Raw genomic sequence first — 26,934 nt, forward strand, 5'->3', positions numbered from 1 at the left:
AAAATGTCGGGCTGTTTGTGTTATATGAGGATATAACACAAAAGGGCAAGAGTCAATCCCAAAGAAAGTCTCCCATCCCTGGAAGTAGAGCCAAGAGACTCCTCGTCCTTCTGACCTTTATCTTGGTCTGTATCGGTACTGGTGGCAGTAGCACCCGGGACCGCATTTTCCCCGGATTTAATCTCAACAATGTTATCCGAGTACGATTCCCATCTTAGATTCGCCAAGGAAACCTCATCGTTGGCAAGATCAAAGACCGAATACACAGATCTAATAAAATTAGTCCCCAGTACAATGCTTCCTTTCTTCTTGTAATCTTTGTTGGCCACAATCCCTGAATAACAGGCATCACCATATCTTGTGTAAGAGTGCTCAACACTGATCTGCGTCATTAGCATAGCAATAGGGAACTCAAACTTCGCAGCGCCGAATGCAAGGGTTACGTTGGTTTTGGAGGACTCCAACGAGCAGGGAAGGATGATTTGCCCGGATTCCGGGACATTCTTCACGTTTAGTTGCTTGGCTAGCTCTGACATAACTGATTCAGGAACATGCGTGAGGGATACCTGGTTGTCGAGTACCGCGTCCAATGCAAAGGATTCCGGAGAGATGGATGTTTCGTTGATTAGCAAGCCAGTCATGTTGACGCGAAACGCCTTGCGCTGTCCAGAGGGTCCTGGCACGATCGGGAGAGTATGCAAGGTGCCGACATATTTTGCTTTGTTCACGCCACCGAAAAGAATCTTGCCACCGGGACGGTATCCATAGTCTGTCCACATGCTGAACGCAGGCGAGTTGATAATTCCTGCATCTGTCAACGCTTGGGGGAGCGATGCCGACGAAGAGCCTTCCTCTCCATACCCAAGACCAAGCGTGTCTGACCATCTTTATTAGCATGAGGTATATCAGCCATATGGTAGACAATCGAACGTACTACTGGTTATACCGTCGTATGCCACACCCAACTTCATGGAGTCTACCCTGGCATTCCCGATAGCTAGAGCATCCTTGAAAAAATCGCCGGTGACGTTGGGGCCTCTATCGTTAACGGCGAAATCGGAGCTAATGAACTCGGCAGTCTTCGAGGTACTGGTATTATATCCGCCATATCCGTCACAATCCTCCTTGTCCTTATACCACTGACAGCTGGTCGAATTGGCCGCATGCATCCAGCACTCATTGCCCATTATATTGAAATAGACCTCCATTTCCTGGGGAGAGGTGCCGACGGTGATGTTTGTGTGGAAGAAAACCATGTTCTGTTCATATTAGATCACTGTCATTAGCAAATCTTCCAAGTGGTTCCCATACCTCGATCGCCGCGTCAACGTCAAGCACATTCTTCCTCTTGTCCATGCCAGTGCGGCCAACCCACTTTGAGCCGAAGATAGGTCCATACCCAAATGGTACCTCAAGGGTAGCTGGGACATCCTTCTTCTCCGGCGTCAAAGAGGCTCTTGCCAGGGACGGGCCCAAAAGAGCAAAGAGCAGCGTTGATCCACCCTTCATGTCGATCTTGAGGCACAGGTGTTTTGTTTTTGTTTCAAATCAATGCTGCCCCAGATTAACAATCGGGCGCCACCGATTGTTAAATGTGCTTGAAAACCCACCATGCTGCAGTCGCCTCAAAGTGACTCACGCCTAGTTTTGTCGGACTAGCCTGATACGACGTCCCTAAACCTATTCTGATGTCTCGGTTATATTTTAGGGGCCAATTTTCACACTCTCAGGGTCTCGGGCCCTCACACTATTCACCAACCCCTTATGAAGACAGGGCTAGTGACCTAAATCGGCTTAGTTTAGGCCGTCCGGCTCAGCACTAACCCTGAACAAGCTTGGTGCCATTTTGTAGCTGTGAACTAAAGAACGGACATTGGCCTAATTGACCTTAACTCCGCTACTTTTTGCCTCTTCTAATTCCTAATCGAGTAAGCGTTTTTCAATTTTTCCAATCTCTAAACCCCGGCAAGGCTCCAGGTTATACAAAGTAAATTCTACTCCTACATTATGGTTCATCTAACTCAACAGTGATCTTTGCCCAATTAAAATAAAATATAATCTATCCCATCACTGCCCGCTGGATTTCTCTAGGTTGCTATAGTATAAAGTATCTACTTTAAGAGATCTCAGGACATGCTCACTTGCGAATCTGTGACTAGACTCAAAGGTACTTTCTGCCACACCTCGGTGGGTTTCCAAGCTTTCAACCGTTCCGCAAATTTCTCCAGTCCTGTATGGAGTAGGTTTACTTTGGCTCTTTCTGACTTTCATCATTTATACATGAAGACAAACAGATCCGAACTTCACATATGGAACTCACCAGGCTATAGAGCCAATGGCTAATAACATTATCTTATGACCACGGGGAGCCTAGGTGACGCTAAGGAGGGAAAGAAGAAAACAACCTCGGGTTGTGCAACCGGAACACTACGCAGAGAGGTAAGCAGCTAGAAATCTGACTGTTCCAGCCGAACAATCTTCTCATTCTACCTCATTTGTTGCTTCTTTTTGAGTCTCATTGACTTGATGAAACATCATCAAACCCCAGGAGACAGGACCTGAGAAACCTTAACCCAGTTGCCCGTGAAATGATCGTATCTTGCTGACAAGTCTACGGAATTCGAGGCCCCTTGAAAAAGCCAGACCCCGCCTCGATCCAACCACTCAACGGTTGTAACCGACCTCACTGAGAGTTTCAGAGCTGGGTCTAGGCTAATCGAGTTACCCAAGTCCGGTGCTTCCAGGCAAGCATCATTCACTCGTAAGACGCGTAGTCCTAGAGGATAAGGAATTCTGCGCAAAGAATTGCTCCACTTTTGAACCTCTATGTTCGACATTTATCCGTCTTCCGAGTGGTCACAGTGGTGAACACGAAGAATAAGGTTCTCTCCAGTCGACTGTTTCCAGTTCCTTGCGTTCCAGCCGTTGATCTATACTGGTAATTGACAGCAATGAATACGGAGCAGAACTCCGGATGACAAGTATGAGCTCTAGATTCCCCTACCTGCCAATTGGCATTCCAGTCCGGGGTTTCGGTGCCATTGTTAAATGGATCCCATGTGAAATGAAATTCCGACAGAAGATAGTGTTGAACCGTATCGTACATTCAAAGTTCTTTGTGCTCATTAGTAACCTCAAGAAACTGTTATTATCTGAAGTCTTGGCCGCAACACGTAGAGTTTGATCTATACGGGACTTCAAACAACATTATCTATCTCATGTCGTCGTACCGAATAAAATGCGGGGGAAACTATATAATGCACTAACGATCAATAATAAGTAAAGGTACTGCACAGTAGGCAGGTCAGCGGCCAAAACAGTACCTCCACCTAAGTGGAGACGCTACTCGCACTCCAGAGACGCTCGTACGATTTACTTAGACGGGACCTATCGGAGATGTTCGCCGCATTGTTGAATGCTACCCTATGAACTCTAAACCGTGTTGAACAACAACGCCTTTTAGCTTGGAAGATGAGAAATAAAATATAACAGCAGAATCAATCGAATTAATTGAATTGAAGACAGGAGTTACTATTGCAGCGTTGACATGCACTACCGTTCGATTGTAGTTCATTATTTGCCTACCCGATCTAAGAGCAGCTCAATCCGGATGGGGAAGATGGAACCAAATCCCCAAATCCAATATTCTATCAACCTCTCAAACAAGATCCGATACGATGCAATAGTTTAGCGGGGTATAGAAAGTAAAACGTACCTCTCATAATCACCGTGATGTCATGTCCTGGGGGACAAAATGGAACATAAAAGACCAGACGATGTCCGGGCAGGACTTGAACTTTTCTCTCCTGAAACTACTCATGATATTTGACAAGAAAGAATAAGAATCGTATACACGCATCTCCAAGGTTCGTCCCCCAACCACCAACAACATATTTCTTCTATCAGTCCCCCTATGCTTTAGAGTCGAACATCTCTATGCCGTTAAGAATTGCTATTTCAAGATGTGCTGACTATATGAGAGGCTTACTAGAACTTCGAAACCCGAGAAAAATAAGTCAGAAAACAATCGGAAAAAAAAAGAAACAATGGCCCACCAAATCTCAGCACTTGCAAGGGGAGAGGAGCGTCTTGATCTCTTCATCCTCGGCCAGGACAACAATTGTTACCACAAGTACCGCAACAGCGAGGACTGGTCCGACTGGAAGAGCATCGGCAAGGGATTTAGCAGCATCATCTCTGCCGTCAGCTGGGGTAAGGACCGCCTCGATATATTCTGCCTGGACACCAGCAATACCTGCTATCACCGTGTCCTGGAGAATGACAAATGGGACAAGTGGGAGAATCTGGGTGGTAATTTCACCAGCTCGGTCAAGGCCATCAGCTGGGGTGAAAACCGTCTTGATATTCTTGCCCGTGGTCACGATAACACTTGCCACCATCAATACTATGACGGTAACCGTTGGAGTGGATGGAAGTCCATCGGTGGATCCCTGAACGGTGGCGTTGAGGCCGTGAGCTGGGGCAAGGATCGTCTGGATGTGTTCGCGTTATGGGCGGATGACAATTCTTGCCGCCGAAAGCGATACGATGGATCCAACTGGAGTGACTGGGAGAACCTTGGTGGGCCTCTGGTGAGCCCTATTCGGGCTGTCAGCTGGGGTCGGGACCGCATCGATCTCTTTGCTCGAGGCCATGACAATGGATTCTATCACCAGGGATACGATGGAAACAAGTGGACTGGATGGCAATCCCTTGGTGGCCAGGTGTACAGCCACATCGAGGTCATCAGCTGCGCTCCTAACCGCTTGGACGTGGTCGCCATCAACCGGGACAGAAGATGCGTCTTCAGGTCCTTTGAGAACGGTAAGTGGAGTGACTGGAAGACTCAAGGGGATGTGACATTCTTCAGTGCAATTACTGGAGTGTCTTGCAGGGCTCGCGAGGGCCAGATTGACCTCTTCGGTGTGTCCACTCATAACAACAGCGTTCAGCATAGAGCTTGGGACGGTAACAACTGGAAAGACTGGAGGTCTCTGGAGGGACTTGTTACTTGCCAGCTGAGGGATTATTGATTGCGGCCTTGCCATTTTACCACGGTTAATTTGACGGCGTTTGGGATTTGAGCTTCCGTGCGATTGTATTGCTTCCAGTTGAAACACCAGATTGTCAGACAAAATGAAAATTTGCATTTATACTCTTGATGGAGGTTGATGTTGTAATAGCTGAATGTCTAACGAGTATTATGTGGTCATGTCCTCCTATGGGGTTCCAAATTCTCATAGTGGATCTAAATGTAACCCCTATTACTGATTGCTAATATGATCTATATGCAGTACCTTCTATTCTCCATCGGTTCTGCTCCTAGCCATCGAGCGCACTGTTATTCACCATCGGTGTCGGAACAGTCCCTATCTTAGCCTCTTTACTATTAATATCTCCTGACGTTTACCTTCGTTGCTCAAGATGAGGAATCGGGGTTTTCCAATTATCGTGCCATTTGCTAGGCCTCCAGCTGATTGAAATGTCCGTCGTAGAATCAAGGGCCCATCTATTCAACAGGCCAAACAACGGTTCAACCGCATTGATATGGTCATGATTAACTGTGCATGCTACGTTTGGATCTTAATAGACACGCCATTTAATATCAAGATCCTGTGGGATTGCGCACCGAATCAGAAACGTGACGGACTGTAGGTGTAGGATGCTCAAATTCTTATGAAGCAGGCGATGACCGCTGGCTAGCTGATGGCCACTATGGGTCACACGTGCACTAAGCTCCAAAAAGACTAGACTAGGGCCAGCCAACCACCGCTCCACAAAATGAAGTTTTTGAAGGATCTAATTTGGGTAAATAGTGGTACGTGAGATAATGGCCCCTGTCATGTGATGGGCATCCGACTAGTGACTTGGCGCATCCTGGCGCAAAGGCGGTCAGCGATGAGGCCACGGCTACGAGCGACGCCCAGTCTTCAGCCTGCATCTTGATTTACCCCGTATGTCCACGTCTACGTGTCAGATCACATCCATGCAGGATTGGTTTTCGACCCACTACTCAAACTAGAATGTCACCTAATCCAGCAGAATCTTCAGAGGAACCCCCGCGGAAGAAGATCCGGAAAGGGACTCGAAGCTGCTGGGAATGTGAGAATATATCTTACCTGAACAGTTGCATAATGCTGATTATCGGACACCGACAGGCAAACACAGAAAGGTTCGGTGCCTGTTTTCAGACAGTAACCGGTCAACCTGCAGAGAATGTCTCTCGCGTGGATTAACATGCCACAGTCAGGACTTGCCTGAGCCTGAGAACCATCGTGAATCAGATCGCTCGTCAGTGAATGATAGACTTGCTCGTGTCGAATCACTCCTGGAGCGGGTCGTACAACGACTAGACACACCCATCACGACTGAACGACAATCCTCGCCTTCCTGGGTTGCCCAAAGCACTAGAAGTTCAAGCCCACCTGCTATAACCCCTAGTGCTCAGGAAAGCGCCCCTGTCCTGTCGCTGTTTAACAATAGTTTGGTTGGTAGGCTCTAGCTTCCTCCCTTGTATTTCCGGGCTGATTTTCATTATAGCTGGGCTTACATAGGCCGGAACCTGAGCCCAAAACCTCCACGGCCAACGGGGAACCAGAACTGCAGAAGCTGAGGATGGGCTTGCTGGAGTTGTTGCCATCTCAACTAACTGTTGATGCACTAGGGAGTGAGAACACCTGTTGGTGGTTGATTCGAATGCAATGCTTTGGAGATGACAATGCTTGCTTGCTGCCTGAGCCGGTGGCCTCTCTCACACACAAGCACCCTGTAGCCATTGCGAAGGCCCTTTTATGGATTGCGATTTGCCTCCAGCAGTTACCACCTAGCTTCGATGTCACCCGTCTAGATCTTGCAAGTCCACCAAACGAGTTCATAGAGAAATGTGTCAGCATGATCACAACATTGGTCTGCTCACACGACTCCCTAGTACGAAGTTTAGATGGGTTAGAATGCTTGGTCCTGCAGGGAATCTTTCACAACAATGATGGAAAACTACGGCGAGCATGGCTATGTTATCGAAATGCCCTGAATGTCGCTCAGCTTCTCGGGCTCCACCGACCAGTGGGACAGGAGGGCAGTGAGCATTTAAGTCGTTCGAAGAAGATATGGAGGCATATCCTTTTTGCCGACCGCTACCTTTCACTCATGCTGGGGATGTGCCACGGAACTTTCGATGCCGCTCTCGAACCACACCCTACTTCAGATCATATGGAAAAGCTTTTTTTAGCAGCCGGGTTAATTGTTGAGCGAAATCAGATATTTAGCAAACATTCTCCCGCTATGATTCGGAAGACTCAACTGATTGACGCGGATCTAGCGGAAATGAATCCAGGAGAAATCACTACCGTCGCAGTTGCGATTGGCGCTGTCGCTAAGACACCAGTGGTTGCTCAACATTACGCAAAGCTCATGGCACAATTATGGCACTTCCAGTTGGTCGCTTGGCTACATTTGCCACTCATGCTAGATTCAACTTCACAGCAGCGGTATGAATACAATCGACAAAGCTGCCTGGACGCTTCTAGGCACATGATCACTATCTATATCGCGATTCGAAACTTGACGGGAGAAAGCTTCTGCTGCAAGTCCCTGGACTTTCAAGCCTTCACTGCAGCTGTGACTCTTCTCATAAACGTGCTGAAACCTGAAAGTCGGTCGCAACCTTCCACCCACTGCTCTTCCACCGAGGATTGGGAGGCTACTGACAAGGTTATGAAAATTCTGCAACGGCTGGCAACATCCCAGCCGGACGATGTTGCATCTCGAAGCCTGGGTGTACTGCGGACTCTTAGGGACTTATTATCCGGCGAAAAGGGCTCTAATGAAACGACAGAGGACGAATCTACTCGCATCAAACTCTCTATTCCCTACTTCGGGACAATATTCCTGGATCGCAATATCAAACAAAAAGCGCCAGAACCAGCTCCACACAGTGCGTTAGGGACCCACTCCGCATATCCACAACCAGGGATCTCTCCAGCCCCCGGTTCTCTCCGCATAGAAGACGCGAACTTTCTGTATCCGGGAGGGATCAGCTCAGAAGAGCAAACCTCTGGATTATGGTCCTTGGATCCCAACTTGGTCACGCAGTCTTACTTCTCTGCTGATTTTGGTGGGGATTTAGACTGGGGATTCTAGCCAGTAAGCTACGCGATGATATTTAATCATAGCTGGAGTTGCTATCACAGTGACATATCTCTATTTAAATACCCTCTATATTACTTTTTGAAACCACTCCGAACAGGAACGCTGTTGGAGCACAATACATAGCTTTGAATACCACGATTAAGCCATCGCACCGCCCCCGTTTGCCGATGAAAGCTTTTTCCACCGACTACCAACAGAGACCACCGTAGCAACACTGGAAGCAACAGTAGCAATGATGAACGCGGCCTTGATACCCTTCATATAAGAAGTGAGAATACCCGACATCTGGTCCGACGAGAATGTGTCTCGTAACTCGGTCGCGCCGGTTGTCACCACTTCAAGCGGATCGATGTCAAGACTCTGACCTGGGAGGACTTTGAGGAGGACATTTGACATTGCGGACTGGCCAGCCGAGACAAATATAGCGCCACCGATTGTTTGAACAGCTAGATAAATTAGGTCAGCAAGTGAGATTATCGATATGGGGTTGGATTGTGGCATACTCAAGACCATCGAGGTAACGGAAGGCAAATCCTCGGGTTGTACGGCGGCTTGCGCGGTGACGACAGGGACCTGGAAACACCATCCCACACCCAGACCAGTCATGATCTGGTAGCCGATCCATTTGCCAGACCCTGAGTCGACATCGAGGGTGTACAAAAGCCCAGAACCGATCGCCGTGATGACTGCCCCGGAAAGCAGGAATGGCGGTGCGTATCCGACGCGACTGAGGACAATACCCGACGAAACAGTCGCAACGCTTTGCGCGAGAATCAGTGGCAGATTGCGGATTCCACTGTCGGCCGCGGATACTCCAGAAACGACCTGGAAATAGATCGGCAGGTAGTACACCAGGAGGAAGAACGTGCCAGCCAAAAGGTGAATATAGATCATCGGAACGAACACGTTTCGCTGACGGAGTATACGGCCGATCATTGCTGCGCGTTCTTTCTCGAGCCATTGAACAATTCCGTACGCGATTAGCAAGACACCAAAGCCTGTCAATGTCCCAATAACCTTGGAATCGCTCCACGCCAGCGATATTCCACCCCATTCAAGAGCCAGCACATAGCAGACCAGGGCCCCGATGAGGAGGAACGTCCCGGGGAAGTCCAGCTGAAGAGCCTTTTCGACCAGTGGCTCGCCCAGGAACGGCAATGGGGGCGGAGCACGGTACAGCAGGAGAATGATTCCCCCGGCGACGCCGCCAATCGGAAGGTTGATGTAAAAGCACCACCGCCAGGAAACATGGCTTGTGAATGCTCCTCCTAGGAGAGGTCCGACTGCTGCAGCAATTCCGTATGAAGCGCCGAGGATTCCGATATATGCCGGTCGCTGCTTGGGTGGGGCAGATAAGGCAATGATGGTAAATGCTCCGGACGAGATGCCGGCGCCACCAATTCCAGTGATGGCACGTCCGACGATCAATGTGGTGTTATTCTTTGCGACACCTGCAAGGAGTAAATAATTGATTTTGGCAAGTTGGACAAGAAGGGTGTTCCCTACCACACATCAAACTTCCCACCTCGAAAAGAACAATGGAGACCAGGAACGCGGGCTTGAGCGGGAAATATTTGTATATTTTTCCCCAAGAGGCCTGGAAACTTCCCAACGTTATGAAGAATGCCGACCCATACCATCCGACCAGCTCGATACCACCAAACTCGTCCGTTATTTTGGGTATGGCTGTTGCGACAATTGTCTAGGCAAGAATCATATCGAAGTTAGCGGTGATATGTCGACCAAAGGGCGACTAATTGGGAATTTCTTACCATATCTAGAGAGACCTTCATTCAAAATTAGCGACACGTGCATACATAAAGGTTTGCGCATTTCTTACCAAAAACATACTAAGAGCCAAAGCCACAACAGTCATTAGGAAAACCCATCCTGTCGTCCCCGACTCCGGTTCAGTTTTCGTGCTTTCTGCATCATTTCCACCGATATTTGGGTTGTTTTTTTCTGTCTGTTCCACATCAGACAGCTCTGTGTTGGATTTCACCATGATGGCGAACTTGCAATCTTTGAACTTTTTGTGTTTTGTTTTTTTCTTTTATCGATATGAACTAGTCGGGCTTTTTTGTTTTTTAAGTCCTCTCCTCGAAAGGGGTGCTCCGCCGACCGGCGGACGAATACCGGGTTTTTTTCCGCCGAGTCGTCGGGAAGACCAAATGACTCAAGATGACTCGAGCATCGGGGGCTCCAAAGGGAAATAAACTGGAGAAATGATCTGCGTAGGGTGGAATGTCTCTAATAACAGCCAAACAACGATATAGGATCTTCATTCTACCTGGTTTGTCTCCTCATTCGTCAGGGAGTTAACATGTCATAGCTATGAATCTATACTGTAATACCTATGATTTATGCAATGTATTCCTTCAGTACTTCGTCGTTGACGCCTCCAGCTTGGCAAAGACGTCTGGGGAATGGGACCAAGGGTAGCCTTTACGGTAAACATCTGCATAGTGTTGGGAAAGAACTTGGTTACTCCGAATCTTTAGTCTGTAAAATCAACTTGGTGTTTTCTGCTCTTCCTTCGGGTTTGATAGTAGGTTTTTTTAGTTGGATAGAGTACCTTCTTAGTCTTGACGAGATTGGCCATTCCTGCATGTATAGTCATGTTCTTCTTTCCGGACTCCTAGATGAGAGTATCCTTGCTAGTTTCCGAACTCCTCAATTCGAAGATTGCTTTGGAACTAAATAGTGGAGCTTGTCTTCAAAACCCAGAATTAAAGCGTGGCCAGACCGACCCATACCGTGTGGTGATTTTGCATTTTGCTAATTTTTCGGATCATCCTTCCGGTGTGGACCACCGACATAGTCAGCTCCCTACGCCGTTCATCCTGGCACCGGCGTCGCTTTTGATTTGTTGTTCGTAAGCAGTAGATAGGGCTGCCGAGAGACTTGACGATATTGTTCTGCTTCCTTGAACTAATATCGGTGTGCAGTATTTCCCTGAGGTCGATCAAATTTGCAGTTGTTGCGCAAGAAAGGCGCGTGTAGTGCCCTAGCAGTCTTTCCTGATAACCTAAACTCTAATAAATAGACGTGAATAATTATGAAGTGACACTGGAGAGAAGCAGAGGCCAGAAAGGCGAACCAAGAAGCCCCTGTACCTCAACTATAATAACCGCCGTGGGTGCCAAATATGGCCTGCCTTCCAGGCACATACTTTCCTAGTTAATGAGCATCATAGAAGAATGACATCGGGGCGGAACAATAGTCTATCTCTAAACTTGGACCACTCGTAATTCTGTACCATAGAATCATGTGATCACACCCCTCTGCCATTGACATAATGAATGGATCATCTTCTTGCTTCAAGCACCTTCCCCCCCTCCCCCTTTAAAGAAACATCGACCTGCTATTCAACCAGACATGGCTCCCAGCGCTCTTCTCGAACTTCTATCAAGGTAATGTTGCTCATCCGCTTGTCTACGGATACTAAACTATCACAATGCAGCCTCCGAGCAGATGGTGCATACTCTGATGTAACAATCAAGTGTGAATCGGTCACATTCAAAGTACACAGTTGTATTATATGCCCACAATCAGCCTTCTTCGAAAAGGCTCTAAGTGGAGGGTTCAAGGTAACAATTTCGTCCTAATAATCAAGTAAAATCCTGATCAATTACAGGAAGCGATATCGAAAGAGATAGTTATTCAAGATGACCCTTCTATCATCGGCAGAATTATTGATTACCTCTACCGAGGCGACTACGACGATTCACCTCATTTTGTCGTTGACCCCCAACATTCACTCCCCTATACAGATCTCGAACCTGCTATACAATCACAATCCGAAATTGGTCCCGTAAAGCCCGATCCCTCAATTCAATCTCAACCTAGAACCCCGTCGCTGGCGTCCTCGGTTACCACCCTGAAATTCAGTGCAGCCAAGGCTCATGCTAATATCCGAATGTACAACGCTGCGGATAAGTACGCGATAAACGGTCTTATGATTCTCTCTAAGGAGAAGTCACAGTCAATTTTCAGAGATGACTTCGAAGACATTCCATTTATCCAAACGATTGAGTACGTTTATGGGCCGGAAAGTCCTCCACATTCAGAGCTGCGGGATACTATAGCGACATTCGCCGTTCGACACCATTCCACACTAAAAGGATTAGACCAATTTCACGAAGTTCGCAAGAAGTTCTTGGAGTTCTCATTTGACTTCTCGACGGCAATGATGGAAAGAATGGATGAATTGGAAACCGAGATGAAGTAGGCCTTTCTTCCCACCCGGCCCTTGGACTTGCTCATATTTAGTAATAGGCGAATGGCCGATCGGGCTTTACAGGACCAAACTGACGACATTCCTTTCGATATGGCTCGGACCTGTAGCCCAGGAACTGGTAATTATTGTGACGACTGCAGCAGGTTCTTTTTTACATCAGGGGATCGTCGGCAACACGATTTCGACAAGCACTGGCGCTGCTTTGATTGCAAACGACAGTTCTTATTCCCCATTCAAAGCCACTGTTGCATTTAAGATCAACATTTTTGGTCAACGTCCAAACCTCTTGGGTGTTTCGCGATGTTTCCCTCTTTCTTGATTTTCCCCCTTCTCCTGCTGGAATATCTAATGTAACAGTAATATAATTCTTCTTTTTATTATTATTCATTGCTTGCGGCGTTTTGAGATAAACAGCCAAGTCCAAAGTTGTAAAGTAGCCTATATAAGTTGCGATTAAAACACATTAACACTATTCGTAATGTTGAAGTCCCCGTGGAAGACTGTATATGACCCTTCAGCGTCATCCCGGAAGTCTCGGTGTTCTTAGTTAGTTCGGGGGCTGGCTAAAGTTCCTAAGACTTGGGTTCGCATCCCATCGCTTGCATCCTTTCTACTACTTCACGACCGGCTATACCATGTTACGGATTTGTATTAGCCTATACCACCTGGGTCTTGGCCATAGGTAGGGACAGAATCTACTACATATCCTTTATATACAACCTTTGGCTCGAAAATGTCTTCTAGAGTTGTATACAGGCCATGCATTGACCTATCAGTATAGTAACCTTAGCTCTCTAGTACCCCTAGGAAAGTCATAGAGCAGCGTCTCCCCCTTGAAGTACTTTAGGTCCGTTGGACGTTAACGACTGCTATAACTATATGACTCTTTGAAGAAAATGATTGAGACTGGCGAAGTCTTATTTTGTCCGCGGCGCTTGTGATGGAATTAGAATTCAATATTGCTATTAAGGTCAAAAGTGTAAGTAGACCTTTGTTTCACCTCTGTCTTACAATGGCAAACTTCTTTTCAATTGAAAAGGCCATGCATCAACCAGGGATCGAAGAGAAGCTCTTTTGCAGTGGATCTTTCTTCAGGTAGTCAACATAGCATCCGTCGGAGGAAACGCAAGAAATCGTCCTTTTCATCGCCTTCAAGCCTTTCTTCCAATGTTTCGAGGTCATAATCCGGGAGAGGAGCTGCGTGTTTCCAATGGCCTGGCGTAAGAGTTTAGCATAATCAACGCTATATGGTCTCCCCATTGCTTGAACCAGGCATGGATGATAGGGGCTAAACGAACCCTCTTTGTCCCAGAATAAATTGCTCCTGTCGCTCCGGGCGAGGAACTCACGGGGAGGGCTTCCCAGGGTTGCCTGCATTTCGGCAAGATGATATGCATCATCCAATTTACGTTCTGGATTTCGCGCTCGGAAAAGATGGCGATGCTCGAACAGGTCCCATATCTTGGTCATTATTAGTTTTGTCTTCGCCTGGAATGGAAACCCATCTCACCACCATGCCAACATTCCAAATGTCGACTTTGTAGTCCCATGTCATGTCCAAGATGACTTCCGGGGCACGATAAATATCTGGCATGATATCACCCTGTTGACGGTCGGTGCCTATTCGAGCCTCGCCTAGATCACAGAGAACAGGGGTGCCAAATGACATGGGGAGCGGTCTTGAGAGGTAAATGGTACGGTCTGCAAGGGTCTTCCGTGGCACAGGGCTTTCTAGTTCTGCCTGCTCAAACTTAGACAGAATGGATTCATCCTTTATTCCAAGGAGAATATTGTTTGTTTGAAGATCTGAATCATATGTCATTGGCTCCTTTCTTGGATCATATACTATTGGTACCTACCAGTGTGTATAATCTGGGCCTCAGTGTGGAGAAACAAAGCAGCTAGGATATTCCGGATGGTGGTTCTCACCATGCCTATGGTCATAACGCCATCCGAGAGCAGCGGCGTAAGCTGAGAGAGGCTAATACCGAGAGATGGATGCACCAGGCAAGTGTGCACGCTATTTCCACCCGGGCTTTGAATCTCAAACTTGTCAATCAAGGAGCGCAGGCAGGAAAGACCCGCATGATCAGATTGGATACCCTTTAGATGGTTGTAGATTTCGACCTCACGACTGACTGATTTCGATGCTGTGTGTACTTCCAATGTACTATAGCCGTTGTCTCTGTTTAGTTAGACCCTGGGTGGTCGTAGATAAAGATTGTCAGACATAGAATAAGTCACGGCATAGCCACACTGTCGCGCTGGATCCGTAGCCCAACTTTCCAACTACTTGATAACGACGATTGAGAACCTCGCCGATGTGAACTGGATAGAACCTTTCCGGTCTATATGTTGGAATTGACTCTTCTTCAACCAAGAAAGATATATCAACCGGGTCCCACCCTGAGATAGGAAAGAGGCGGGGTGCAGCGGGAGAGCGACGATTGGCGACGCCACGCTTGCCGAGACCCACGCACGGAATGGAGGAGGGGATGGCTGGACAGAAGAGGTGTCGCGTGGCAACAATCGGCAAACCATTCTGCCTCATCATCAGATAGAATAGGTGACTCTTTGCCATGTTGTGTCGGTGTAAATGGAAGCAATTAAAGCATCGGAAGGGTTGGCTTCTCGTTGTCGGGGTAACGCTCAGGCCGTCACGCCCATGTCCAATTGACATATCCGAATAAATCAAGTAAAATTTTATGAAACACCCTTATAAGACACCTCTTGTTCTTTTAAGACTTGCATATCTCAAATTTCCACGAATGGTAGCCAGACAAATCGAGATAACCTGTGGAGTTTCACCTCAGTTGCCCATGTCATTCCCAGTACCGACATATGCCAATTCTATCACAAATTATCTCGTCTACGATGCATTCTAACAGCTCGTTCGATTTACCAATATTGCTGTTTGTCAAATGTGTAATGGGTTTCCTTTTTAGTCCGCTAAGAGTAGTCGTTACTTTAGCACCTACACCATGGCTAGTTGCTGTTACTAGTTGCTGTAACTTTTCCTTTCATCACAGTATGGATCCATTCGCCTCTAGGAGAACAGCTCAAGGATGTTTGACAGAACGACGACCTTCAATCAAATTGCGCTATTAGTCTCAGTTCTGGAACGTATGTAACGCTTAAACACATTGGTCACTTCAGTCATCAGTAGCTCTACCATCAGTTCTGATCTCTGCCGAATCTTGTTTACGGTAGTGCTTGTGTTACCCACGGTGGACTATAGGTAGTCTGTGGTCTTTGGCATTGGATTTGAATTCAAGAACAGGAAGGCACCAGATTCATGCTAATCCTATTCCATAACACTCATGATTCACGAAGACTGAGATTCACATCTAAGCTGCCGCCTTCCCGCGTGTCTCATAAGGAAGAATCAGAAACACCACCCCCGCAACAACAAACAGCGCTGCAGATATCCACACGGGCACGTCTGTCTCAATCCCAATATACGCTGCAATGATCGGCGCCATGAGCCCACTCAGCCGATTAAAAAACGCGACCAGCCCATTCGCCGTCCCACGCACCGGCGCGGGAAACAGTTCAGGCGTGTACGAATACAACAAGCCGTAGACGAGGTTTTGAAAGAAAGCAACAGCACAGGTGAATCCGATAACCCCGGCTTCGGAGCTGGCGCGCGTGAACAAAAAGAGGAAAAGACCGGTGCCCAGACATGCCAGTGTTCCTGTACCCTTTCGGCCGATGCGCTTAAGATCAACCGTTAACCCGCCGAGGAGCGAGGCAGGGATGCCACAAACGGCTTGGATGGCATAGTTCCGGTAGGTCGTTGAAATTGAGGAGTCACCCTGTGAGACACCCTTGCTTTCAAGAAATATCGGAATGAACGAGTTGTACAGGGGATAGGCCATTCCGATCGAGCACCAGAGGAAGATGAGCAGAAAGGTTGAGAGCGCTAGACGGGGTGTGGAGAAGAGAGTGCGTAGCTTCTCGGGTTTGTACTTCTCCAGGGTGCGGTCCATGATGTTGTAATGGTTTGAATGTTGTACAGTTGAACTTTCTGGCGTCCCGATCTCCGCATCTATCTCCTCAAAATGCGTGAGATTGAGCCATGTTGATCCGCCGTTTCTACCAGCTATCTTCTGGACAACATCAACCGCCTCGCGGTCGAGGCCTTTTCCAAGCAGGTACTTCGGGGTCTCGTAAATCCGAAAGCAAAAACGAAGCAAGAACATCACCATAGTCAGGCCACCAAATGTCCAGAACGTATATCGCCATCCCATATTATCCGCGTACAGACATTCGTCCGCGTCAGACGGACATGAGAAGTTGCCAATCAATGGCCAGGCAACTAAGGCAGCGATAGTCTGACCAACCGACCAAAATGCCGACTGCATAATGAGAAGATATTGATGTGTAGCCGGTATGTACTCGAGGAAAATGGCACTATCCACGGGCTGGTTGCCGCCTGTTCCGACGCCTATGAAGGCGCAGAAGACCGAAATGGCCACGAAGTTGGGGCTTCCGGCTCCGACGAGTCCAGCTACCGCCGATATCAAGAGTGTAACATTAAATGCTAACCGTCGACCGATGAAATCAGCTGTGATAGGCCAAACCGATGATCCGACAACCAAGCCTGCGTATTTGGCCACGGTAAGAAAGGCGATGCGCTCGACTGAGAATTCGTTTCTGACTGGTGCACTGATTATTGTAATAGCTTGCATCCAGAACTAAAGCCCACCCGTTATATAATGGTAAGTTATGAGCGTCTTGCTGGTCATGTTATGAGAGCTTACATTATCCACAAACCATCCAAAGCCAGTCATTGCAAAGATCTTCCAGTGGAAGGGTCCCATACCAATGTCAATGAGAGCTTGATTCATCAAGGCCACTTTCCGATCGTATAGCTCGTTTATCGAGCTAGGGATTCCCCTAGTATCAATTCCATGATGGTTGGTCTCTATTATGCCTTGTTGCGAAGGCTTTACACTGGTCTGCTCTAGGTCATCAGAAACGGCCCCTTTGCGGATATTTCCGTTCGCTCCAGGTGTGCAGGTACTCATGATTGTCCCTTATTACCGTGTTTGAGCGAAGCTCGACGTTGCTAGTGGGAAAGCTGATACCGAGGAGTTTGCTATTTTTCTGGAGACGCAGTGTATGTACGTATTGCAGATATCCAGAGAGCGGAAAATAAATAAATTCAAAATGAGCAATAGACACTCGGTCGCGTCTCCTCCTGCAAAGGTGGTAGGTGTCAGCAAGGACTTTGTATACGTGTCTCATTAGAATAGATAGTCAAAAGAGATATACCGAGCACTACTTGCCAATCGTCACTCTCTTTCATATCTCTTTATCTCTTTTCCCCTCACTTCCCCGCATCTGGCTAGATTGGGCTCGTGATATGCCGGGAATCTTGGCTTTGCTGCATTTCGGGGAAACAAAACCCACAATCAGCCCTTGGTTCGTCTGGATGATTGTGCCGTTTCCTTCTGATTTTAATATAAATGCCAGATGCCTCATGTTTCATCCAGTCAGTCTGCGGATTTGACAATTCATAAGAACTCTGGAAAAGATAAGGAACTCTTGGCGTTCGGGACAGTGAGTTCCGATGGTGGAATAGCGCGAGGGATCTGCCCCGGCATCCGCTTTATGTATGGATCGGCGGTCTATACAGAACCGTAAGGAATTGACTTGGGTTGCAGTGTCCGAACACTCTAGTTGTGTTATCAGGAGATCGAAATAGCCATTGCTTACCTGTACCGGATCTTAGGAAAATATATGGAATCGTTTTTCCGTTTCAATGTTGTGATGATGCAATGCGACAATGTATTCCCGAGGAAGGAAGCAATGATATATATGTACACACCTCAGGTTAGTTATTTTAGCTGACGGAATCATGATGCTGTTGCAGAACTATCCAAAGCCTCTAGGCAGATATTCCTATTTTTCAGAAAGATGTTTCCCCAAAAATGATTACACTCTCCACCATATTCATAGTGATGTCCCTTGCAGAGAGAACCCGGCACCTGGAAACGTGAATCGAACAAGCATGGCCTATGAGATCAAGCGAACCCTCGTCATGTTGTGTTGAGAGCACTTCTTGCGACTAGTGGGATGAAAGATGCAACATAATATTGTACAGCGTCAACTACGGGCGATTCAGGGGCCGCAAGGCTTATGAGAGCCATAGTGGCAATAGTCCAAACCAGGGATGGTGTTTGTTCTGTGCCCTCCATCCAACCCGTGAATTTTGAATTGAGATTTAGTAGTAATTAATCTAGCTCGTTGCTGTAAATTATCTATTTTAGACAACGTTGGCTCATAATCCCGACCTTGCAGTATTTCATAAAAATTGAATTCTGCAGATTATCTGACATGAGCGTCAGCGCCATCAGAGCAGTACCCCGGTCTGGCTAGCTGAAGCTTCCTTCTAATTGTTTCAGACCTACTGCCTCCTTTTTTTGGCCGCGGCCTAGTTATGGCGACCTCTCCTCTAAAGACAAGGCTTTCTTTACAACTGAGATTCTGGAATTGACCAGTTTCTTGGCTGTCCTTTTAGCTCATCGGGAGTCAAGTTTCATTATCGTCATTTCCTCAGAATGCATGTTGCGTCTTTGTTGTTAGGGATACTCAGGCTTTGACCAAAAACTATTCGCTTCCTGGCACAAACCTGCATACACTGTGATAAGAAGTATCGGTTCAAGAGGTTGTCCGCGTAACAGCATCCATATGATCCCCAGAATGCGCCCTAGAGCCTTTGCGGTCGTCTACTGTATGAACCACCTCAACTGGAATCCGCACGCAAACTTGTGCACGTGATTGGGTTACACCCATGCTAGACGGATGAGAGGAATCCGAAGTGGAACATTTCGAATAGTGGCAGATTTAGGTGGTACTGACGATAGGCCGATTGAATAGTCTAGAACGCAGCGATATGCAGTCTGACGCAAGGTGGTTCGGTTCGGGGCCGCTTTCCTATCTGCAGTCCCTCGTATTCACCTCTTCAGCTGCTCCGGCCACATTCTACTGTTTCCTCGCCGAACATTTGTGAATGAGCGTTGGAATTCGAATACAATGAGCATAGAAGCCAAAAACGAAGTAGCATTTTGAAGGGATTCGATCCTCTCCCTAGCAAAGACGCGGACTGGAACAGGATCGACCCATGAAGTGGCAAGTGCATCAGCTGATGATCCCTTCCTTATAGCGTCCATTTTAAACGTTTCCGATTGGACATGACATGTCGCCTTGACGGACAAGCAACGAATGGAGGGGTCGTACATTCCACGGCAATACGCCCGGTGCGGGACACTGGATCAGGAAGTCAGGGTGCATTTGATCGGCTGTCACAAAACAAAACACCATCTCGATTCCTGCCTACACAGTATAGCTTGTGGAAGTGGTTACCACGGTTTTCTGAGCCATATCTGGTAATAGGAAAATGGCGGATGCTTTTCGTTCGGACTCTATTTGCGGGTGGCTGGAATTTTGCTTTCGCTGGATGGAATGTTGAGCTGGCCCCGAAAGGTTGGACGACGGAATCTCAATTTGGACTGGTTATTGGACCGCTTGCCTGTCTCAAATCACGAAGGCTGCTGTGGTGGCGTACCCCTGTAGACTGACTGGGAGGATCCCTGTACCCTCCAAGTCCGCGGCGACCGGCAGTCTTACGTGTCCAGGCAACCTCTACTGCAGCATTCAACTTCCCGGAAAGACCGGATTAGGGGGAACTTGCTCGTTTTCAAATAAGTTATTATTGTTCATCTTGATACACGGGTAGACAATTTCCCTAGTTACTAGCAACATCACTTCCAGCGTTAATGTCGATGCGAGGTAGATAGACAATGCAAATAAACGAAACCCCGAAACAAAATCCGATAAAACACCCCACCCACGCTGGTAAGTCTCAAAAAACGCCGTAAAATCAAACCTTGGTCTTCTCGATCTCCTCGATCTTCTGCTCCAACTTCTTCTTCTCCTCGAGCTTCTTCTTCATCTCCCAAATATCAACGTACACATGGCCCAGAGGTCCTGCCTCTGGGCTCCATCCCCCATGCTCCACTCTGTACGACTTACTTCCGTCCAGCACCTCGACTAAATTAAAGCCATTCTCCTGGCGGTTGTCCCAGTGGAGTTCGCAGATCTTTTCCTCGTCGTGGAACAGGTCCAGACGGCCTTCGCTGCCTCTTCTGCCGCGGGCGCAGATCTCACCGACGCCGTAGGACGGGATGGTCATCTCGTCGACATCGTCTTCGGTCATGGGTTTGGAGGTGTCTGCGTTGTGGAATTCGCCGCTTGAAGGGTGTTAGTTGATTTTGGCAAAGGGTAGGTTAGTCTGGAAGAAAAGGGGAGAAGACTGAGAAAGAAAGAAAGGAGAGAGCGTGCCCTTCGATGACGGTATGGCGGACATTGATCTCGCCGTTGGCGAGGTGGTCACGGATGTGAAACTCCACCCATTGGGAGTTGTACTTGTTGAGTTCCTCAATGGAAGCCATCTTCTGGATAGTAGACATATTGAAAATGTCGATAAGTGCGAGTGAGTCAGTGTGAGATACGATTGTTTGGTATGAACGTCAGATAGGAGCAGAGTCCTGGGAAGCCCATGAAGGAGGTCGCGTGTGAAATACAATATTTATACTTCTCCCCGGATGCCGGGCGAGTGGGGTGACTCGTGAGGTCATGCATTCCGTATCCCATGGTCGTATGACGTGTGGTGGTGTGACGCGGTTGGCCAGTGGGCTGACCTAACTTTGCGGGGTTGCCTTAAACTTTGCGGGGAAATCCGCCGGCCGCGAATGGCGTGACTCGCCGCTCACTGATCGTTGCTGGTGGGCCTATGGGATCGCTAGGGTCGGCATAATTGACTCTGAGCAACCGTCTCAAGCTAGTCTAGTCTGCAGTGGTGCGTCGAATCAGCTGTCCAGTGGGTCTTTGTTTGCGTTTGGGTGGTACTTTCGATCGCTGGGATCGTTGTTTTCCCAACCATTGGCCCCTCGTCCGGATTCCTCGATCAGCGATTACCGTCCGCTTTGGGAATGGATTGGCCTAGAGCTTGAGGGGAATGCAGGCTGGAAATGTGGCCATTACAGATACTCCGTACATGTCGATTATTCCTACTTTGAGGGACGGGACATGAAGAGGGATCCATGGCTTTCTATTACCTTTGAAGTCCTATCTGAGAAAATATGGGTTATATCCTCCGGTTTCACTTCCCCTTTATAATACACCAAGTACGGGCCAAGTTTAACTTACGACCAAGTAACCACAAAGGTGAGAAAGCCAACCATGGAATGTCCGTAATGAATGAGAAGAGAGAACGAATACTCCGGTGTAAAAGGTAGAAAGAAAAAGCAAAGAGGAAACAGCAGCCCCTGTAACATGGCGCTTGGCATTAGCCAACGAAGCGTGTTGATCTCAGCTGTGGAACAAGTCCCAAACACATGAATTAGCACTTCCTAAGACGGCTCCCCTGTCCCTGTTATGGTAACAACAAAGGAATCGCAGAACCTTGCCCCTCTGGTGGCCATCCTTCCCGTGGCCGCCTCTGGAGTAGGTAAGAAAAAAAAGGGTGGTTACAGGAAAATAAAATCCCCGTAGAACACATATTCATCGGCAAAAGCCTGTAGGACAAGATGTTGAGTTTGATTCTCAAGTGCACAGGACAAATTCAAGACCTCGAGTCTGCTTGAAGATTGGACCAAGCCGCTTAATAATAATCTGCTCTCTTCATTCCATTTACTGTTTGTTGTATTCTCGCTTTCCCTGTACCGTTTGCTGCACGACTGAAATCGAAACGAATCGATGCTGTGCGACCGACCAATACGAATATGAGTACCTCAAGAACTCCCGCCCAGGCTGAAACTTCATCTTTGTAGCATCGGGGCCTGGTTTTGAAAATGTACAAAGTCGAATGTCGCTGGATATTGCTTACCGAGGCTTCTTAAAGCTGTACAAAACATTCATCAATGGGGTTCGTGATGCTTCTCCCCGCCTCGCAGCCTACATGCCAAATCAGGTTTATGCAGTCACGAATGATACAAAGCATTCATTACTACTCAATTAGGATGGCCCCTCAATTGGGCTGCATCTATATGCAGAATTATGCAACATCAGAAGGTAGGGGTTGACTAAATAGACCAGCGCGATTATTATTCCGCGTCCAAAAATTACAGTCCGCTAATCCATCTTAATGTTTCTCAGATGCCCCTGGAAGTGAAACATGACCAACGAAAATCTCCAGCCTACAGAGTATTCCGTGTACTGCGCAAGAACGCGTTCCAGTAATCAACAGTACTTTATCGTCTCTCTCTGAGCGGGTCTCACGGTTCTCTGCGCTTTGCTTGGGATCGAGCTTGCATTCATTCCCACGTTTTATCACTTACGGTTTACTCTCTTTCCGTATTATATCATTCTATTATCTTAGGAAAACACATTGCACAAAGCCTCCTTCAACATATCAATGGCGAGCCGATATAACCTTTTTCCTGCAACCTCCTGGTTGGCTTCGTCGCGTGCATTGGTGTCGTTAGAGTAAACTATAATTACTCGCCCGGTGCGCCACGGAAATTACTCAGGGAAGACATGTGAGGAAGGCAAAAGGAATGAGGCCAGTCGGCTAAGGGACCAAAGGCTAGAACTAGGTGCCGAGACATAATACAACATTACAGCACGACCTGGTCAGGAAAGTAATTGGTACTAGCTAAAGCTAAAAGAAGCCGGAAGCTCGAGTGAGGGATGATAGGAGAGAGTCGAGGGCCGTGTTATCACAGTTTAATGAGGGCCCGATGGTCTCGGTACTTGTCCTGCTTTGCAAATGCTTATCTTATATTAGCTCTACAGCGGTAAGAATATCATAATATTGAAGGTTTATGAGCTAGTTTCGGACGGCCTAGTATTACTGGACCACAAGATGAACCATGATAGCAAGATCGAACAATGTTTTTGGCCAAATATGAATCATACCTGCTGTTGGGCATCATTTAGTGTAACCTCAAAAGTAACACAAGCTTTGTGAGCAAGATATTCCGAATAGCTGAAAAAAGCCGAGCTGCAATTTCATTCGAAATCGAATCATCACGCTATCCAGCTATCCTGACCCTAACTACTTGTGTATGTTCGCCAGTAACCGACCTCACACGCAAAACTCCGAACAGGTTGTTGGCGGCACCGGGTTGAGGGAATTGAGGCCTTAGCTTTGAGGTAAAATCTACGGTTCTTTATCTTTCGATTTCAATCAAATGCTGTTCATCCTTCCTCTTTGGGGTTCATAGAAAATGCTGATGTTCAAACATGATACGAACGGCCTGCACTATAAGCTAAGCGGCGATGGACAGTGTCATACCCATCTCACCCCTGTTCCTCTGTCCAACAAATAGTGGGTCGCCTGTGACACCATCCACTCAAACTACTCCATAAGCAAAGGTATCGGCCAGTGTCACAGACTGAACCGTTAGGAGCTCGCTAACATGCGTCTGGACTCTATTCACTAGTAAGATCTTGTGGCAGTATCCCTTCGCAAGGATTGTATCTTGAGAGAGGAGAACAGGAACCGGGACATGGACTTGGCTAGGAAAAGGACACCGTGAATCGGGACTTGTTTTTTCGCGCAACGAGCGGGGTCTTCCCAGGTTCGTTTGCTTCGATTTTACCTTCTGTCTTTACTCTCGCCATCGTTCTGAGTCTGTTTCAAGACCCCAGCAATACCTCAAAACCTAAGCTACCGCCTAGGTGCCGACGTCGGGGGCACATTCACGACATTTGCGCAATTACATCCACGGGCCAACTAACGCGCGCAAAAGTCCCAACGACACCGGAAGACCAGAGCATCAGGATCAAGAACGGGATCGAAAAGATCCGTCAGAAGCTGAACTGGACCGACAGTGCAGAGAAATTTCAGTACATTCATCATGGAATCACGATCGCTACCAATGCCGTGTTGGAAGGAAAAGGCTCCCAGACGTGGTTGATCGTCACCGCTTGTCATCGTGATATCCTGGCTGTGAGACGGTCGCAGATAACTGGGGGATTGGGTGCTTGGTTGCATTATACTCCTCCTGATCCGAATGTGCTGATGGAACGGGTGATTGGGTATCAAGGGAGGATGGGGGTTGATGGTGTGAGTGTGAGCGATGTTGACGGAGAAAGGTTGACTGAGAGTCTGGGCAGGTGGAGGAAGGTCAAACCAGAATGCACGTTAACGGCCCTTGCATCATCACTGAGATGGACAGTAACACATTTATCCTTGCTGGCTGCTAAGGGAGATTGATGGGATCGGCAACATCTTGGTTCGCCCTGATGAAGACACAGTCCAAGAACCCCCGAAAGATCAATCACCAGCAAGGGCTCTTAAATAGTGAGATCCACTCCACTCATCGCAACGCTGGTTGCTTTCGCGCTCGCATCAATCCGCAGCAAAATGGACACCCTCATGCTCCGCTGTAGCATGTCGCCAGCGATTCGCAAACAACAGGATAAATTCAACGTGATCACCACAGCAGATGGACAAATTCTTGCCGGTCAATTTGGCAGTTTCATTGCACAGTTCCTCGAAGCGTGGACAGGGTCTATCGAAGAAGGCGACTTTTTCATCACGTACGACACTTACATGACGAAAGTTCTACAGCACCCGCTTCTTATGGGTGGGAAGCTCTCCGTTGCCCATTTTCCACGAACACAGAATCATAGGCTGGGCATCTCAATTTGGTCACTTGACCGACGTTGGGGGCATGGTCCCCGGAAGCATGTCGATCAACGCAACGTCCGTCTTCGACGACGGCATCCAAATCCCATGCATTAAGCTCTACACCAAGGGGGTGATGAACACCGACCTTGTGGTTCTACTCTGTCGGAACCCATGACGGCCAGACTGGTATCGCTCCGACCTGGTGGCAATTATCTCGGCCTGTCGCACAGCCTCCCGGCGCACTTGCGAGCTAGCCACTCGGTTCGGCACCGAAGTCTACCTCGCCGCCTGCGGTGAACTTCTGCTGCGCAACCATACGGGAATGGCGCGCATCATCGCGATAGACTTTGATGACAAACCGTGAACATTCACCGACTTCGTCGACGCCGACGGCCACGGCACCGGTCCCTGGGCCCTAAGCTGCACCATGATCAGGAACGGAAATCGCTTGCTGTTCGACAGGTCCGGCACCTCGCCTCCGAGCAAGCGCAGCATTAATTTCTACCTCTCCGAACCCATGTTCAAAATGTTCATCGGATACTGCATGATCGCAGCTGCAGCCCCGGGGACAGTAATCAACGACGGATTCCTCGATCTCATCGACATCCATATACCGGATGGGACGATTCTCAAGCCCGTCCGACCGGCCGCGATCTCCTGCACGACTCACATCCTCCGGCGATCAAGTCCATCCCGACCGAGAGTATTGAGTTGGATTATCCGCTTCGCATCGAAGCGAACCAGAGTGTTGCGGATAGCGGAGGGGCGGGATTCTATCGTGGAGGGAATGCGCAACGGACGCTGTACCGGTTCCTCTGTCGGGGAGAGTTTAGTCTTCACGATGATCAGTGGTTCACGAAGCCGTGGGGGATTCGGCGAGGGAAACCAGGATCTCGGTCAAGCAAGATTCTATATCGATATTCGCTGTGGCAGAATGACCCTCCGGTACAAATTCTCCCGTCCAAGTGCGACCACGTTCGTGTCAATCCGGGTGATCTTCTTGAATGGGTTACCTGGGGAGGGGGGCTCGAAGATCCCTTGACTCGACCAGCGGAAAAAATCGCACTGGAGTTCCAAAAAGGGCTGGTCACGGTCGAAGTTGCTCGCGATAACTATGGTGTTGTGGTCACACCGGAGGAGAAAGTGGTTGCTCACGGGGAGACCGAAGCCCTAAGAGAAGGGATGAAAAAACTGCGGGATGCAACGGGCCAGCGACCACAGTACGATCGAAGCGGATCCATGGCCCAATTGATGGACACATGCTTCAATGAAACTGGACTCGACCCTCCTCGTCCGCAATGGGAGTTAGATCCTTATGGACCTCATGTGAAGCCACCGTATGTGAGCAACTGGTTTTCGCACATGCGGGCAGCTAAAGGCTGGGACTCGCTGTAAGATTAAGACGCGTCTATGTGGGGGAGTATCGTCATACCTTCTTCTGTTAGCACCTTTTGGAGTGGGACAGTCGTGATACAATTAGAGGCTGGATGACATAGACACAGTACTACGTTCAATGAAATCAGTTAGCTGTGGGTCTCTACGTAATGCCCGAAACTGGACGCTGCCTTTGTTGGCTGAACCATCCCCAATTTCTTCAAAAATGTACGGAGTAGAGTTCAATGTATGTCGAATATACCTGCTATTGATAACTCCATAATTGTCGTCGAAGAAGACAACACTGTGGCGTGACTCTGTGGTTCGTTAGCAGCATATTGGCTGTTCTTCGGAATATCGGCATCGCATAGCACAGCCGGCAAGTGCCGCGCATAAGGGGCAGTCGCTGACTGCATCTAAATTGGCGGGGTAGAAATGACCACATTGATCCAGAATCTCCCATCATTGATTCGAGACCCAGTGCTGAGGCATTCAAGTACAGTACAGCCAAAAATAGTGACGATTT

At 48.1% G+C, this 26,934-nt stretch overlaps 10 protein-coding genes across 10 annotated transcripts; 5 read left to right on the forward strand and 5 right to left on the reverse strand.

The window, feature by feature from the left end:
• Positions 1 to 20: 20 nt before the first annotated feature.
• On the reverse strand, positions 21 to 1,619 carry LDX57_008696 (uncharacterized protein; the record flags this gene model as incomplete). The annotated part of the gene is made up of 3 exons (XM_046090418.1): positions 1,312 to 1,619; positions 935 to 1,259; positions 21 to 877 (listed from the first exon to the last, which is right to left on the reverse strand). The coding sequence occupies exons 1-3, from the start codon at positions 1,507 to 1,509 to the stop codon at positions 21 to 23; spliced, it is 1,380 nt and encodes a 459-aa protein (XP_045946393.1). The 5' UTR covers positions 1,510 to 1,619.
• A 2,427-nt stretch (positions 1,620 to 4,046) lies between these two features.
• Positions 4,047 to 5,033, forward strand: LDX57_008697 (uncharacterized protein; the record flags this gene model as incomplete). The annotated part of the gene is made up of 1 exon (XM_046090419.1): positions 4,047 to 5,033. The coding sequence occupies one exon, from the start codon at positions 4,047 to 4,049 to the stop codon at positions 5,031 to 5,033; it is 987 nt and encodes a 328-aa protein (XP_045946394.1).
• Positions 5,034 to 7,281: 2,248 nt separating this feature from the next.
• LDX57_008698 (fungal specific transcription factor domain-containing protein) lies at positions 7,282 to 8,139 on the forward strand (the record flags this gene model as incomplete). Its single annotated transcript, XM_046090420.1, has 1 exon — positions 7,282 to 8,139. The coding sequence occupies one exon, from the start codon at positions 7,282 to 7,284 to the stop codon at positions 8,137 to 8,139; it is 858 nt and encodes a 285-aa protein (XP_045946395.1).
• A 147-nt stretch (positions 8,140 to 8,286) lies between these two features.
• LDX57_008699 (MDR family MFS transporter) lies at positions 8,287 to 10,153 on the reverse strand (the record flags this gene model as incomplete). Its single annotated transcript, XM_046090421.1, has 5 exons — positions 8,287 to 8,594; positions 8,652 to 9,599; positions 9,655 to 9,850; positions 9,921 to 9,925; positions 10,000 to 10,153. 5 exons carry the CDS (start codon positions 10,151 to 10,153, stop codon positions 8,287 to 8,289), a joined length of 1,611 nt encoding a protein of 536 aa, XP_045946396.1.
• Positions 10,154 to 12,067: 1,914 nt separating this feature from the next.
• Positions 12,068 to 12,379, forward strand: LDX57_008700 (uncharacterized protein; the record flags this gene model as incomplete). The annotated part of the gene is made up of 1 exon (XM_046090422.1): positions 12,068 to 12,379. One exon carries the CDS (start codon positions 12,068 to 12,070, stop codon positions 12,377 to 12,379), a length of 312 nt encoding a protein of 103 aa, XP_045946397.1.
• Positions 12,380 to 13,487: 1,108 nt separating this feature from the next.
• Positions 13,488 to 14,057, reverse strand: LDX57_008701 (uncharacterized protein; the record flags this gene model as incomplete). The annotated part of the gene is made up of 3 exons (XM_046090423.1): positions 13,488 to 13,603; positions 13,687 to 13,849; positions 13,899 to 14,057. 3 exons carry the CDS (start codon positions 14,055 to 14,057, stop codon positions 13,488 to 13,490), a joined length of 438 nt encoding a protein of 145 aa, XP_045946398.1.
• A 1,678-nt stretch (positions 14,058 to 15,735) lies between these two features.
• On the reverse strand, positions 15,736 to 17,418 carry LDX57_008702 (MFS transporter; the record flags this gene model as incomplete). The annotated part of the gene is made up of 2 exons (XM_046090424.1): positions 15,736 to 17,085; positions 17,152 to 17,418. The coding sequence occupies 2 exons, from the start codon at positions 17,416 to 17,418 to the stop codon at positions 15,736 to 15,738; spliced, it is 1,617 nt and encodes a 538-aa protein (XP_045946399.1).
• A 2,664-nt stretch (positions 17,419 to 20,082) lies between these two features.
• LDX57_008703 (aegerolysin family protein) lies at positions 20,083 to 21,128 on the reverse strand. The gene is made up of 2 exons (XM_046090425.1): positions 20,738 to 21,128; positions 20,083 to 20,646 (listed from the first exon to the last, which is right to left on the reverse strand). The coding sequence occupies exons 1-2, from the start codon at positions 20,863 to 20,865 to the stop codon at positions 20,277 to 20,279; spliced, it is 498 nt and encodes a 165-aa protein (XP_045946400.1). The 5' UTR covers positions 20,866 to 21,128; the 3' UTR covers positions 20,083 to 20,276.
• Positions 21,129 to 24,767: 3,639 nt separating this feature from the next.
• Positions 24,768 to 25,209, forward strand: LDX57_008704 (uncharacterized protein; the record flags this gene model as incomplete). The annotated part of the gene is made up of 2 exons (XM_046090426.1): positions 24,768 to 24,990; positions 25,037 to 25,209. The coding sequence occupies 2 exons, from the start codon at positions 24,768 to 24,770 to the stop codon at positions 25,207 to 25,209; spliced, it is 396 nt and encodes a 131-aa protein (XP_045946401.1).
• Positions 25,210 to 25,461: 252 nt separating this feature from the next.
• Positions 25,462 to 26,429, forward strand: LDX57_008705 (uncharacterized protein; the record flags this gene model as incomplete). The annotated part of the gene is made up of 2 exons (XM_046090427.1): positions 25,462 to 25,671; positions 25,722 to 26,429. 2 exons carry the CDS (start codon positions 25,462 to 25,464, stop codon positions 26,427 to 26,429), a joined length of 918 nt encoding a protein of 305 aa, XP_045946402.1.
• Between the last annotated feature and the right edge of the window lie 505 nt (positions 26,430 to 26,934).

The sequence above is a fragment of the Aspergillus melleus genome, assembly GCF_016097325.1.
Source record: "Aspergillus melleus strain CBS 546.65 chromosome Unknown contig5, whole genome shotgun sequence".
Taxonomy (NCBI): Eukaryota; Fungi; Ascomycota; class Eurotiomycetes; order Eurotiales; family Aspergillaceae; genus Aspergillus; species Aspergillus melleus.